Consider the following 15,759-nt stretch of genomic DNA (forward strand, 5'->3'; position numbering starts at 1 on the left):
TTAAATTTTTTTAAAAATTCTTTTTGTCAACTACATATACAATTCATGTCAACTACACACATATAATGTCAACTATGTGTACAATCCATGTCAACTACATATACAATTCATGTCAACTATATACATATAATGTCAACTACATATACAATTCATGTCAACTATACACATATAATGTCAACTATAAGTTGTTGACATTTGATGTGCAGGCTGTTGACATTTGATGTGCGGGCTATTGACATTTGATATGCATGCTATTGACGATAATACTCCCGAGTTGACATAATCTACTTACAGTTGACATTTTAAAAATGTTGTGGATGAGTGGCTGAAAATGCATCTCAATTCTCAATTAAGCTAAAAAATCTCAACCTAACAGGACCCTATATCTATATGTGTACACATGATATATTGTTTGCAAATTTAAGTTAAGACTAAACACTCATTTTGGTCCTTAACATATTGCGTTTTTTTTTTATCTTGGTCCAAAACATTATCTTTGAATTATTCGGTCCCTCACAAATAAAAATGGGTCACATTTGGTCCATTTTGGACGGTTCCGTCAAAAAATTGACGGTCAACGAATTTTAATTCGATTTTGACCAGATTAAGAGTTAATAATTATGTTTTATTAATGTCTAATATGTAATTAACCCAAACCTCCCTCACCACCTCCGCTACGGCGTCCACCTTCCATCATCCCTCAGCCTCACCCACCGTCGTCACCGTCTCATCCCTCAGCCTCACCCCCTCCTTACATCATCTCCCTCACCACCTCCGCCACAGCGTCCACCTTCCTCGCCTCGCTCAACTCAGCAATCAATCCCCCAGGCTGTCACAATCGGGGACTCATCCCGCCCTTCCCATCCCTTTCAACACCTCACCGCTTCCCCAAATTGACCGATTTTCGAAAGAGTCAGAAATAGATAATTGCAGGTGCCGCAATCGAGGGTGTATCTGATCGATTTCATCTCTGGCAAAATTAGCGACGATGACGCCTTCCGGTGTTACCACAGCCATGATTTGAGAGGGGGATGTGGAACTGCGGCGGGGGGAGGCAGCCATAGCGGAGGGTGCCTGGACGACGGCGAGGGAGAGGTGGTCGATGGAGGGGTCGGGGGAGAGGGAGAGGAGGCGAGACGAAGACTTGACGATGAGCAGCAACGGCAGAACACCGGGAGTCGGAAGTCGGCATGTCCGAGGAGAAATGAGGGTGCCGCGAAATCGATTTTGAGGCAGATGGGGATGACACCGAGAAGACAGTGTTTCAATTTGGAACTTCTAATTGAGAAGAAAAGAGCGAGAGAAGGATATGACAGATATAGAAAGAGGGAGGAGGGGGACCGAAGGTGATGGTACGACGGAGCTTGACGGCGGAGATGCTGGAGGGAGAACCGTCAAATTTTTGATGGAACGGTCCAAAATGGACCAAATGTGACCCGTTTTTATTTGTGAGAAACCAAATAATTAAAAAGATAATGTTTTGAACCAAAATAAAAAAAATCGTAATATGTTAAGAATCAAAATGAGCCTTTAGTCTTAAGTTAATTAACAACTAACATTCAGCCTACTTTACAAACAAACCAAACCAAACCCATCTCTAGATCTGTTATTTTTTCTTGGATTCGAAAATAATAAAATAATCTTATTTTTCTCTCTTACCCTAACTAAATAATTATACATATGCATGCGTTGGACTAAGCATGACTGATATAGCCACGTCAGCAGATTAAATCTTAACCATCTTTTTCACAAAAATGAAAAAAGAGGACTCATTACTATACACGATTCAGCAAATCCATGATATTTAGCATCCCAAAACTTCCCAAAACTCAGTTTCCTTTTCCAATTTCTGCGAATTTTGGGGGTAATTTTGGGTACCAACATTCTTGAAACGAGTATGTCGATGTGGAAGAGATTTCAGCTATAAAGATTTGATTTTTTTGGTGTTTCTTTTCATGGGAGTGTAAATGGGTTCACTTGAAACTGGATTGGTATTGAAGAGGGATCATAATTTGCAGCGTTCCTCTTCTTCGAGGAGCTCTAGCAGCAGTAATAGTTTTGGATTTTCGGGGCAAAGGAGCAGATCAAGATTTGCAAGAGCTGTCCTTTTCAAGAAAATGGATTATCTGCAGTTGATTTGCTCGGTTGCTGTTTTCTTCTTCTTCGTTTTCTTCTTCCAGATTTTCTTCTTGCCGGGCTCGGTGATTGAAGATGGGAATAATGGCCGTGATTTGTTCGGGAGGAATGTTGGAGCTGATTCTGAGGGTTTTTCGTTTTTGAAAGGGTTGGATTTTGATGAAGATTTGAATTTTGAGCCTTTGAAAATCATTGAGAAGTTTCGGAAGGAAGGTGGTGTTGGGAATGAGAGTGGAGTTGTGAGATTTGGATACAGAAAACCGAGGATTGCTTTGGTGAGCATTGTAAAGATTTGATTTTTACTGAATTTGATTCCTGTTTATTTGGGATTTTGTGAATTTAGCTAGTAGAGTTGATCTCTGAGCAATGTAGTTGAAATGAACAGCTTTGGGATGTATGTTTTTGTAGGTTTTTACTGATCTATGGGTTGATCAGCATCAAATACTAATGGCTACTGTTGCTACGGCTTTGATGGAGATTGGATATGAAATTGAGGTGACAATTCATTAGTTCGTTGCAATTCATATTTCTTATAAAGATATACTCAAGATGGATAGGTGGCTCTGTACCTATGCCGTTTTTATGTTGTCAAAGTTCATTTAGTTTTGATGATTTCAAAATTTTAACCTTTTTAATAATATGATCATGCTAAGTACCAGTGTTGTCAAAAACGCGACCCGAGAGCGCCCGGAGCGCGGGGCGCTCAGGTCGAGGCCGGCTTCGCCCCGACATGGGTGAGTCGAGCGAGATACATGGGGCGCCGTTGGGGCGACGGGGCGGGGGGGCGGCGACTGGAGCCGAAGTGGTTTTCCCTGCTTTGTTGACTAATTTTTTATGGGTTTTGAAAATGGAGATGAGCTCTTATGGGTAGAGAATCGAGGCATTCATTACTTTAACCTACCTTTTTCTCTTTTCTAATAATTAATTGTTTTCTCAGCCGCTTCATCTCTACGACCCACTTTTCGATGTTTTCTCTACATTAATTAATTGATTTTTTTTTACACTTGTCTTTCTACTAACTACATTATTAATTCTTTTTCACTCACTCAAGTTAGAGAATAGTAACCTGTATCGATTCTCATGCAATAGTTAGTGCAATTAATTTATTACTCATAATTCTTTTTGTTACCCACTCCCCAAGTTAGAACAGTAAACATTTTAGTCTTTTTACAGTTAAAATATTCATTATATTGATTAACTATCTTTAAATATTAGTACTACATAAATAATAAATAATCTAAAAAATTGTACTTCACACCAAAAAGTCATTTTCAGGTAATGAATTTCATTAACCTGTATTAAAAGTATAGATATAACATAATTAGGCTAATGGTACGCCCCGATTCGTGGGTCTCTCGACCCGCTCGCCCCAACGCCCCGCGCCCCGGATTTGACCTCATCGCCCCGGCTCGCCCCGCGACCCTAACAACACTGCTAAGTACTTATATGTAAGTTCCTACAATGCATTCTGAAAAACGCTGTAAGTTTCATGCATATGTTTGCTCGAGTTACCATAGTGAGCTGAGATGAGGGGAAGAACGATAGTATTTTTTTGGGTGCTCTACATAACGCTGCAATGTATTCAGTCTAACCTAACCTTGACTAGATATGATGATGTTGACTAAGTTTCTTAAAATCTCTACTATTCTACTTTTCCTATTTGATTGGAACTAGTATGATAAATATTTTTGTGCTAAATGTTTGCAGCCTCTAATAGCTGTCGAAGCTTATCATTTTTGGATTTGGTGCATACCTAAATCCTTTTCTTGGATAAGTAATTACTAATTAAGAAGAATACCATTGGAAACTTTGATTATTTGGAAGTACTATGTTTTAATTTAGCAGGAATCTGCTTTAAAGCTGTGTTTTTGGGCCTAATGTTAGAGGGAGTGGATCTTTGGGATCAATATTTCGGGTACAAAATCACATTTTTAGCTGGATATCATCTTGCTTAGGAGGCAACTTGGATAAAGGTGATAACTATGCCACAAACAGAATCTGGGTTTTATGGACTTATATCTGATTGTCGTTATCACTGTTGCTGTTGTTTCCCTTAAACTTGAGTCAGAACTTGAGCTGGAAACAGACATTAATATGCTCTTTGTCTTTCCAGGTATTCACAATGGAAAATGGTCCAGCACGTGCTATCTGGAGAAATATAAGTGTTACTGTCAGCACCGCTGACAATGATATGACGTTTGCTGTAGATTGGCTGGAGTATGCATATTTCCCTCGACTTCATGTTAATAAATTCTTCATTATCTTTGGGATTGAACAGCTATAATATTTGAAATTTATCACTGTAGTTACACTTGAACGTACCCACCATTCTCATGTCTCTAAAATAACTTCTTTCCGTGTTGTCCAGTTGGCAAAGAGATTCGTCATGGAAATTTTATATTGATTCCTATTCTCCATACATTTTTTCTTTGATTTTTTCTCCAATTGTGTTCTTTCATTGTTCACTCTTCATAAAGTGCTAAGGTTGCAATTTCTTTGTTGTTTGATGCATTTATAAGGACTTCGGGTTTAAGAACTTATTCAGCTCCAGCTGTAATAGGATATCGGTGATTCAGGAGAGAAGCCAAAATATGATGGTAGATGCTCTAATCTTCTGCTTCTTTTGCAGCTATGATGCTGTTCTCGTGAATTCTCTTAATGCTGCAGGGTTCTTATCTTGGTAAGCAACATCGTTTTATTTTGTCATCCATTTTAATTTATCTTGTGACAGTTTGAGTTTTGTTATTGACTATATCTTTTTGCTGATAACATAAAATGCTTTACTCCTCAGTCTTATGCAGGATCCTTTCAAACATGTTCCTGTTGTATGGACCATCCACGAACAAGCACTAGCAGACCAATTAAGACAATATGTTTCTAGTGGCCAAAGTGAGCTGATCGATATGTGGAGAAAATACTTCAGCCGGGCCACTGTTGTTGTCTTCCCAAACTATATTCTGCCGGTAAGCACATTTTACTTGTTATTATCTACCAACTAAAAAAAAAGAGAGTCCTTAAATAATTACTAGGAGTAAACGTGAAAGTTTTACCCTTTCGAGTGGTTATGGAGGAGGATACAAAGCCTGAAACTAATTTGTTGCCAATTTTAATACTCATGAATGAAAATTGTTGTTGAGTGTATCTGGGAAAATGAGAGGATGCTACAGTGATTTACATGACCAATTCCTAGATTAATGCAGATAGTGTATTCGATGTGTGATCCTGGAAATTACTTTGTCATTTCGGGCTCTCCTGAAGAAGCTTGGAAAGCTGATAGGCAAAAGGCTTTAGTAAAAGAGAATATACCACCGAATGTGGAATATGGACCAGATGATTTCGTTATTGCAGTTGTGGGCAGTCAACTATCATATAGAGGATTATGGCTAGAGCATGCCTTTGTTTTAAAGGCTTTATACCCGCTATATAAGGACTTTGGTGATTCAAGCTCCCGTCTTAAAATCATAATCTCAACTGGCGACTCCACTAGCAACTACAGTAGTATCGTGGAGGTGAGAATATAATTTATATTTAAACTGCTATCACGTTCACGGAGACCTTGCAAGACGCAAGCACATTTTGATAATGCAATTGATGAAATGAAGGGAGCTTGCCTTTTTTAAATCCTTCTATACTAATAGACTGGATTTCTTGCTGCAGACCATCGCCCTAAAATTTGGATTTCCAAAGGATACGGTGAAGCATGTTGCTGTGGACCAAAACATAGACACTGTGATAGACACAGCTGATCTCGTAGTGTACGGATCCTTCCTTGAAGAGCATTCTTTTCCCGGTGTTTTGCTGAAATCTATGTGTTTCGAGAAACCTATAGTAGCTCCAGATCTACCTGCTACAAGGAAATATGTAAGCACAATAATCATAATCATCTTGATTGGTAAATTTAGCAGAGAATACATTTATTATTTTCTAATTTTCCCTGCTTAATGGATTCATGAATATCTTAGGTAAGTGACAAGGTAAATGGCTACCTTTTCCCAAAGGACAATATGAGGGCTCTGATACGTATCTTGTTGCAAGTGGTTTCAAATGGTAAACTCTCAGTTTCAGCTCGGAATGTTGCATCAAATGGAAAACATGCAGCTAAAAACTTAATGGTCTCGGAAAGCGTGGATGGATATGCTTCACTATTGGAAAACATCCTTATGCTCCCTTCCGAAGTAGCTCTACCCCTGGCTGCCAAAAGCATTCCCAACAAACTGAAAACTGAATGGCGATGGTCTCTTTTCGAAGCTATTTCGGACATCCATTCTCCTAGCAAAGACACTGTGGAGTCTGTAGACAAGATTGAGAAACTATTTGATCATGCCACCGGAGAGAACTCTGTGTCGTTGATTTCACCGAATGAAACATTTTTGTATTCCATATGGGAAGAGCAAAAGAACATGAATATTGCTTACACGAGAAAGAACAGGGAGGATGCAGAGGTAAGTAAATCTGGTTTTTGCCACCCTCTATGAATTCGAGCATGATAAATTCGGTACTTGGGCTTCTTTGGTTTGCTGAGTCATTTCTTTTGGTGAACCTGATCCAGTTGAAGGATAGGACAGATCAGCCTCGAGGCAAATGGGATGAAATATATCGAAGTGTCAGGAGGATTGATCGTACGTTGCACGAAAGAGATGAAGGAGAACTTGAAAGAACTGGCCAACCACTATGTATTTACGAACCTTACTTTGGAGCAGGAACCTGGCCCTTCTTGCACCGCACTTCATTATATAGAGGGATTGGACTGGTGAGTACTCGACTCATGCACCATGTATTTTTCCTGTTTGCTGTCAGCTTACTAGCATTTGGCTGATGCAATGTGTGAATGCATTGGCTAGTCCACGAGAGGTAGAAGGCCTGGAGCTGATGATGTGGATGGGCCTTCTCGTCTGTCTTTGTTGAATAATGCCTACTATCGAGATGTATTAGGAGAATATGGAGCCTTCTTCGCAATTGCTAACCGGATTGACCGCATTCATAAGAATGCTTGGATAGGATTTCAGTCCTGGAGAGCTACAGCACACATGGTACCTTTATTTTGCTCTCTAAGCATTACGTGACTAACTCTTGTTTCGTCACAAATCTTTTGCAACTCTAGATTAACCGAAAGTACTTCGGTTGATTATTTATTTCCAAATCTATAGAAGTAACGTTGAGCATACGGTGTTGATGTTCCGATAAGAAATTGAATGACCATCTACTCGGGCTTGATTCAAATATGCAATCGAGATGTTAGCAATTATTCTTAGTCACTAATCACTATAAATAAAGTGTTAAAAAATATTTTTGAATCATTTTGTGTGGTTTGTTCCTCAACAAATACTTATCCATGTCTAACCCGAATATTTTAACAGGTATCTATGTCCAAGACTGCTGAAAAGTCGCTGTTGGACGCTGTAGAAGCACGAAAGCATGGAGACACTTTGTATTTCTGGGCCCGGCTCGACAAGGACCAGAGAAACCCATTGAAACAGGATTTCTGGTCATTTTGCGATGCTATAAATGCTGGGAATTGCCGGTAAGTATTCTCGTATGATCTTATCACTTTCAAGTCCATTTCTTCCCACACATGGCAGAAGAGATAATGTGATTAGTGTTTGCTATTTTCTCAAAGTATTGCCACGAGATTAGGTTCGTATGTGCATTTGACCTGATATATTTTTTGCCGTGGCTATCAGGTCTGTGTTCTTGGAGACTCTGAAACAGATGTACGGCATAAAACATAACTTGACTTCTTTACCTGTCATGCCATCGAGTGATGGCACTTGGTCTGTCATGCATTCGTGGGCTCTTCCTACCAAGTCCTTCTTGGAGTTCGTCATGTTTTCAAGGTTCGAACTTTTTAAAAATCCTGTCACGGTAAGATTCCAATGCACGAACATATCTTTTAACAAGCTATTGTTTTGTCGATTCATAGAATCTTCGTGGATGCACTTGATGCACAATTCCACGAGGATGACCAAAAAACCGGGCTCTGCAGTCTTGGCATATCAAAGGTACGCTTCCTTTAACCATCATCGATAAACATGAGTTTTTTCTTGTGAATATCCTCTCAACATACATGTTATCTGAAATGTATCAGGACAAGCACTGCTACTCTCGTTTGCTTGAATTGCTCGTAAACGTTTGGGCATACCATAGTGCGAGAAGAATGGTGTACGTAGACCCAGAGACGGGTTTTATGCAGGAACAGCACGGGCTGAAAAGCCGGAGGGGTCAGATGTGGATCAAGTGGTTTCAGTTCTCCATTCTTAAAGCCATGGACGAGGACTTGGCCGAGGAATCTGACACGGATCGTTCATACAGACGACGGCTCTGGCCATCAACGGGCGAAATAGCATGGCAAGGTACCTATGAGAAGGAGAGGAATCGGAAAATCAGAGAGAAGGAGAAGAAGAGGCAACAGAGTGAGGCTAAGAGGGACCGGAGGAATAGACGGGGCAGTCGTCAGAAACCGATCGGAAAGTATGTGAAGCCGGTGGCGGAGGCGACGAAAGCGAATGCCACGGATTTTGCTTTGAGGTAGCACTAATTTTTTCTTACTAATTCTTTTGGAGTTACCATTGTTTTAGGATCAAGATTTCTTTCCCTTCCCCTCTTTACTTGGTCATTTTTTTGTTACTTGTAAATGGTAGATTAGTTTATAAATTAACCAGAAATGTAAACAAGCCTGTGCTGACGTTGAATCACAAATGCAACGAGCCACATATTTTTGATTTGTGAGTTTAAACTAATCATGACGCCCAAACATGAACGACTAGTCTTCTCTAGTGGTATAGTATAAATGGTCAGAAGTGACGCGTCCAAGATTTTCAATTAAGAATTTAAACAAAATATTAGTAGTATATTTTTATATTACTATAAATATGATATGAGATAGCTTAAGAGTTTACAAAATAAGCCGTTAACATAGTAGTATAAATAGACATGATAATTAACCATAAATACAATATATTATTATACATATAAATAACAGAAATTTGATAAAGTAGTTGGCATTTTGGAAAAATTTTAAAACAGAAGAAAGATTAATATAAATTTCCATTAATTTTAATATGTAATTAGCATAATTGATATTAAGTCCTAATTTTGAAGAATGAATTCTGTTTATTCTTTGGATGAGCATACTCTTTTTTTTATTTTGTTAAATTAACCTTTTATTTCCTTTAATAACGTGAGAGGTTTAAAATTGGTCGATTTGGGTCGGCCTGCAGCGTGAGCCCATCAGGCCACTACGTGTGGCCCAAACATGCGTAACATCTCCCTTCGTTCAATTTGTAATGTCCTTAAATTATTTTTTTATTGTCTTTTCTATAATCTCTCAATCTAAAATATGTTTAAACTTTTAACAAGAGGAGTTCTGATTTAGCCTTAAAAATTAGTACATTTTATAATATGCGTTATAGCTTTGAGAATTATTAGTGTGACGAGAATGTTGATAAGCATGCAGAAGCAGAATATGTAGAATAAATCAAAGAATTACTATTTGCTTGTAAATTATTGGATTTTGATCTTGTTATATAAACATAAAAACATAACATTGAAATCTTGAAATTTGAATGAACTTTCAATTTCGTCTGATTTTATAACAAGTTGCATGAATGAATTTTAGTTAAAATGTTAAAGGTTTCTATAGTATTTTATTCTTCTTTTAAAATGAAATAGATATTAATAATCATGTTTATATATTTATGTCAATATTTATATGATGATGTCTTGACCAATAAATTCAAACACAACAACACACGATTCCATAGAGATGTGTTCAAGACACATTTATTATTAACACAAAAATGATTAGAAAATACAGATATTCATGTTAATACTACAAAATATAACACAAAATATAACATCAAGAAAAGAAAAGGCTCAACATTCTACCTGACTGACTGCTAGTTTATTGATGCACAACAGGGAAAGATTGGATGATAAGATACAGCCAACTACTAGTTAATGATTGATCAAAAGAAGATGTCCATATCCATAGACTCTAGCCTGATGCAGATTCTGAAACGATCTCGATTATAGTTTGGTTGAGGAGTTATGCGCCCGTCCTCAATTTTGGCGTCTTTTGCTTGACAAAGAAAGCTGAGAGCACACTCCTGCTGCGAACAGGGGGTCGAACTATTTCTCTTTGTGTAAGATTGTCAAATGACCGGAATGGAGTCAGAGGTTTCGAACCCTCAAAAGCATCCTGCAAGCGAATGGAAAGAACTGTTAGGTTTAACACAAAAAAACCAACAAAAACAGCTGCTGGATGTTATTTCGATGAAGAGCCTAGCCTACTGATTTTGAGCCATAAGGTCCATGTAATATTTCAATATAGACACATTTCTGGAATTAACACAAGTCAAGCTGGCCTAATTGCCCAAATTTAAGAAATGTAAAAGACCGGAGACTGAGATATCCAAGTGTCTTGTGAAGAAGAGAAGTACGATTCAATTTAGAATATTCTGGAGTTATTTTAACTTTACCTGTTGTACAACACCCAGTTTTTGCATCGCTGCACTTGAAGCCGGTGTGGATTTCATCCGTGCATTCTCTTCAATATCTAGCCAATCAAGACAAAGTTTGACAAAATAAATACTGCTTCAACGACACAATGTTGCATTAACCAGAGCAAGACAAGTCCCACTGTAATATTTGCATACCTGACATGCTGGGCGCCCCAGAGGTTCTCCCATATGTTTGCGAGTTTTCATTGCTGAAAAAAATAAGCATATATTATCAACATATGTGTTTGACCATTTGTATCTCAGAGATTCGAATCGTAAGTCAAACGATATAATTATGAAAACCTTCTCAGACAAACCTTATAATACTACGTACAGAGCCTTTCAAAGTCGACTTGATTTCAGATGCTAAATGCCAAGAGAGAGTTTTTGCAGCTGTAGCACCTAACAAAGTATGCAATAAGGCAAGTTAACCTGCGATTATGTATTATTCCACAGCTGCATGTAAACAACAATGATAAAATGCAGAGCATATCAATCACCTGCATGATAAAGACGGGCTCTTGCTAGTGCAGGTTGCCTAGGATCAGTCTGTATATGTGGGTTAAAGTGCACCTTCTTGTTCACAGAATCTGGCTCAGGTAAAAGCCAAATAAAATTAACAGGAAAAATTAAAAGAAATAGAAACTTAGCAAATATAGTCATTCCACAATACAATCCTTAGTCTTACTTGGCAAGATATAATGTTTGTGATGCCTTGGGATGATAGCTAATAACTGCTGCTGCCTAAGACCTTCTTTTTCCGTATATATTTGGCATGTAAGCAGTTGCTACAGAGAAAACGCATTTCTGAGTCTCGATAAAATGTTCGTGATCAATAAATATTCTCTGACCTACCTGATTTAGACAAGTAACTTTCAGCTCCATTGATGAGATGTCTGACGTCTGTTGTTCCAGGATATCACCCAGCTTGTAAGCAACAGTACCAATGTGGTCGATTGCATTCACTAGAGCTCGTACAGCATAATCCTTAAGATTGTCCAACACCCTAATGCAGAACAATACTAATTATAAGCTAAAACATTCATGACAAATAGAAAACAGACCCAGTAACAGCTTTTATAGAAAAATTCTCAATTCTTGATTGCGAACCAAAGCAACTCATACCGAACACCAAAAAATTAGCACTCCATTCTTTAAAATCATCAGAAATTATGGATTGAGATAGGTATGCTGGATTTGAAATGAATGGATTAAGCTCCTGATCCATTATCAAATCCTTCAAGCCAAACACAAACCTCATATAAGATGGCAATGGACTCACATTTGTTTTTCCGCGCTGTGAAGGTAAGACTTCTCACAGTATTCTGCAGCAGAGTATAGTTGGGGCCTGAGGTTCTTGAGATCCTGCATTGGTCAAACAACAACAATTAAATCCATTAAAATTAGTAAAGCCATGAGCAAGTGAATCAAGCATAGAGCACATTCATACAGACTACAGAGAACAATGCCTCAATAGTTCATTTCGGAGCTCAATTCTCTATCATCCAATCAATCAAGAAGAAATTTCAAACAATGCATCTATACTTTTCAATGTTTAAGAACATGTATCATTACAATTTACAAAGCACACCATATATATGCCTACTTATTGCTAATTTTTATAAAAACAAACAAAAGTACTAAAGCTAAAATCAAAGTTCAAACAAATGAAACAGTATATTTAATTTCTCCAGCTTAATTTCAGGATTCAATCCGGATTATACATCTCATCCTATTTTTCTTCAGCTTCTCCGCTACCAAAAGGTAAAAGGATCCAAAACAAAACGAAAAAAAACCGCAAAAAACGGAAGTCAACCAGAAATCACCAAGCAAAAAACGCAAACCAGTTGATCTCAGATCTGAGCTTACAATCTCGAACCGAATCTCAGAAACAAACAAAACCTCACCTGTAATGCAGTAACAAAGCTCTTACTTCTCTCCATGGACACCGCGTCGAACCTGAGGCTCCGGTTCTCCGCTCGAGCTGTCTCCGCCTCCATTAGACACACAGATTCCACTCAGCTTTCGAGAGACTTTTCCTCAAACTCAATCAATAAATCCGCTACACCATCACAGACACAGAAAAAGTGATTTTCCACCCCAAAAAGGAGCTCCGGAAACAGAAATGCTGAATTATTAAGCAATGATTTGTGAAACAAGTAAAATGGGTATGGAATTTTGGTGAAGTGAGTGAAATTTGGTGAAGCAACCCCGGGAAGTGAGTGAGGTGTAGTTGTAAATTGGGATGGAAGTTAGAGAAAGAGGTAAAAGGAGGAAAGCGACGTCGTTGGTATTTATTTGATGATGATGATGATGATGATGATGATGATGATGATGATGATGATGATGATGATGATGATGATGATGATGATGATGATGATGATGATGATGATGGTGATGATGATGATGATGATGATGATGATGATGATGATGATGATGATGATGATGATGATGAAAGGTGGTTGACAGACGTCACCACGGTTCGGAACCGCCGGTTCCGGTTCGAAAATAAGTGGAACCGGAACCGGCCCGGCCAAGGATCGGCGGTTCCGGTTCCGGAACCGTGAACCGCGGAACCGCCTAGGCTTGCCCGGTTCCGGGCCGGTTCATCCGGTTCAGCGGTTTTTTTTTTTTTTTTTTTTTTTTGCATTTTAAATTTGTAATTCAAGTAAAATATGTAGATATATTTGCATAAATACAATTAGAATAAAGCGATGTTCAAATGCAATTTTATTGATACAAATTACAACTTTAAAATTACAAATTACAACTTTAAAATTGCAAACTACAAACAACTTTAAAATTACAAATTACAACTTTAAAATTACAAATTACAACTTTAAAATTATAAATTACAACATAAAAATTAGAAATTACAACTTCAAAATTATAAATTACAAAAACTTAAAGTCTTGATTACAATTTACAAAATTACATATTCGAAACAAAGGGGAGAAAAAAGAAATAAAGGAAAAGGATTTGAAAAATCACGGCGAACCGCCGGTATGCCGCTGGAACCGCCGGTTTTGAGGACCGTTTGAAATTTCAAATTTTGAAAAATGCGGCCGGAACCGCCGGTTTTCGCCGGAACCGGCGGTTTCCGTCAACGGTTTCTGACAAAACCGGCGGCCGGGGGAGCGGTTTCTGAAAAGGCTAAGAAGTAGGTCTGAAAAGGTGTCGGGAACCGGCGGTTCCGGTGAAACCGGCGGTTCGGAACCGCCGGGTACGGTTCGCGAAATATGGGACCCGGAACCGGCCCGGCGGAACCGGCGGTTCCGGTGCCGGTTCGAACCGCCGCCGACGGTTCCGGTTCCGGTTCGGTTCGGATTGGTGACCTCTAGTTGTTGAATTCAATCGGTGGGGCATTCAATTTTGTTACTAGTATTTTATGGAGTAATAATGAACTTTTAAATGATTGTCTTATCATAATAATATTCTTCAATTATGTATTTATAGAGACATGACGAACATTTAAATTATGATATTATTAATTCGGATTGTGTTCCGAATTCAATCCATGTAATGTAATTATTCATAAATATTTTCTCCCCCCACTAAAAAAATGAACGAAATGTGAAGCTTAATTAGGGATGTCAATGTAACCCGAACCCGCGGGCCGGCCCGAATAATCCGATAAAAATACAGGGTTAGGGTTGTAATTTCGCAGCCCGAATTTAAAATCGGGCCATTCGGGCTGACCCGTTCGGGTTGTCGGGTTAGGCGGGCTGACCCGTTCGGGTTACGGGTCGGCCCGTCGGGTTGAAGGCTTCTGCACAGCGAGCAGTTTTTGTAACGGTCATAACTTTCTCTACAAAGCTCCGATTGAGGCGTGCAATATATCCACGCGAAGCTCTTTCGAAGACGAAGAGAATGATATGTATTAGAGGTTTATCAGACTTCAAAATCGCGAGAAACATTGACTCAAACAAGGCTGCTGCACATCCACATATTTTGTGTACATTTTCTAATCAATTTTCTATCATTTCTCAACAAACATGTAAATATACCAAAATATAGAAATATAATCAAAATCATCCAAGACAACCCTCTAAAACCATGCAAAATCCAAATACGCCAACCCACTATATAAGATCACGGAAAAAATCACCATGTGGTTCATGGATTCATAAATACTCGTATATAAAAGCTTTCTTTTAGTATATTTCCAATATAATAGTGCAAAGTGTTTTGACGCCGCTTCGTCATTGAATTATGCGTACTTTGATGATTCTTAAAACAAAGATAAATTATTATTTGACTTATTTACAGCTGCAATAAATTAAATTTGACCAATCATAATTCTAGAAAACTTAGAGTTACTCCAGTTAGCTAGCATCTTGATAATTCACTCTTTAACAATTCAAAATATTTTTGTTACATCTACGATGCACCTCTCACATTATGAAAATTTTGTTTAATTTTCTACGAATTGATTTATGTTTGAATTTTGAAACAAAGTGTTGATTTATGTTTTAAATACATAAACATAAACATACTATTGATAGATATTTTGTAAATAATTATGTAATGAATAAGTTATTTAAATTTAAATAACTTAATCTTTTTTAAAAATATTAAAGAAAATTAAAAATATGTATTTCATTGTTGAATGATTAATTAAAAATATGTATATAAATAAAGAAAATTTAAAATACGTATTATTTTTTGAAAATATTAAAAGAATTAAAAATACGCATTGGCCCGAATAACCCGGTGGGTTAGCCCGAAACCCGAAGGGTTAGGGTTAGGGTCGAACTTTTATAACCCGAAAAAATCGTAACCCGAATAGCCCGTACCCGAATGGCCCGACAACCCGAACGGGTTGGCCCGAACCCGAACGGGTTGGCCCGATTGACATCCCTAAGCTTAATTATTACTAATTCAATACTATCCCACAACTATTGAACATTAGTTTTTTGAGCACTACATTATTCACATATTTTTTCTATTTTTCATTTTTTTTCTAATTTTTAATTATAACTTCCAAGGTAATTTGATCTATGGATAAACAATAATAATACTAAAATTGCATAGTTGAAATAAAAAAAATAAGTATATGATTAAAAAATTACGAATTTTTAGTAAGGCATCAACCCGAATTCGTTTGTATTGCCCGCACGGGCTT

General features: G+C 37.8%; 2 protein-coding genes across 5 annotated transcripts; one reads left to right on the forward strand and one right to left on the reverse strand.

The window, feature by feature from the left end:
• Positions 1–1,755: 1,755 nt before the first annotated feature.
• Positions 1,756–8,873, forward strand: LOC121761258. 4 transcript variants are annotated; one of them, XM_042156891.1, is made up of 14 exons: positions 1,756–2,411; positions 2,545–2,631; positions 4,250–4,353; positions 4,766–4,816; positions 4,928–5,099; positions 5,337–5,645; positions 5,794–5,997; positions 6,099–6,578; positions 6,686–6,886; positions 6,978–7,166; positions 7,494–7,657; positions 7,818–7,970; positions 8,057–8,135; positions 8,222–8,873. In XM_042156891.1, exons 1-14 carry the CDS (start codon positions 1,968–1,970, stop codon positions 8,663–8,665), a joined length of 3,081 nt encoding a protein of 1,026 aa, XP_042012825.1. In that variant the 5' UTR covers positions 1,756–1,967; the 3' UTR covers positions 8,666–8,873. The 4 variants fall into 4 exon arrangements, with proteins under 4 accessions (XP_042012825.1, XP_042012826.1, XP_042012827.1 ...); XM_042156892.1 differs by lacking the exon at positions 1,756–2,411 and adding an exon at positions 3,982–4,109 and having other exon boundaries at positions 2,546–2,631; XM_042156893.1 differs by lacking the exon at positions 1,756–2,411 and adding an exon at positions 4,021–4,109 and having other exon boundaries at positions 2,603–2,631.
• A 1,015-nt stretch (positions 8,874–9,888) lies between these two features.
• LOC121761260 (protein ABIL1-like) lies at positions 9,889–12,889 on the reverse strand. Its single transcript, XM_042156895.1, has 9 exons — positions 12,542–12,889; positions 11,917–11,999; positions 11,490–11,640; positions 11,323–11,422; positions 11,135–11,224; positions 10,952–11,036; positions 10,791–10,843; positions 10,614–10,690; positions 9,889–10,333 (listed from the first exon to the last, which is right to left on the reverse strand). The coding sequence occupies exons 1-9, from the start codon at positions 12,632–12,634 to the stop codon at positions 10,181–10,183; spliced, it is 885 nt and encodes a 294-aa protein (XP_042012829.1). The 5' UTR covers positions 12,635–12,889; the 3' UTR covers positions 9,889–10,180.
• Between the last annotated feature and the right edge of the window lie 2,870 nt (positions 12,890–15,759).

The sequence above is a fragment of the Salvia splendens genome, chromosome 13 (genome assembly GCF_004379255.2).
Source record: "Salvia splendens isolate huo1 chromosome 13, SspV2, whole genome shotgun sequence".
Lineage (NCBI taxonomy): Eukaryota > Viridiplantae > Streptophyta > Magnoliopsida > Lamiales > Lamiaceae > Salvia > Salvia splendens.

Coding starts and splice junctions, on each gene's coding strand:
- LOC121761258 (XM_042156891.1), top strand. CDS start 1,968: ATGGGTTCACTTGAAACTGGATTGGTATTGAAGAGGGATCATAATTTG. Junction 7,167..7,493: donor GGAGAGCTACAGCACACATG/GTACCTTTATTT, acceptor ATATTTTAACAG/GTATCTATGTCCAAGACTGC. Junction 7,971..8,056: donor GAGTTCGTCATGTTTTCAAG/GTTCGAACTTTT, acceptor GTCGATTCATAG/AATCTTCGTGGATGCACTTG.
- LOC121761260 (XM_042156895.1), bottom strand. CDS start 12,634: ATGGAGGCGGAGACAGCTCGAGCGGAGAACCGGAGCCTCAGGTTCGAC. Junction 11,225..11,322: donor CAAACATTATATCTTGCCAA/GTAAGACTAAGG, acceptor TACCTGAGCCAG/ATTCTGTGAACAAGAAGGTG. Junction 10,691..10,790: donor TGGGGCGCCCAGCATGTCAG/GTATGCAAATAT, acceptor TTGATTGGCTAG/ATATTGAAGAGAATGCACGG.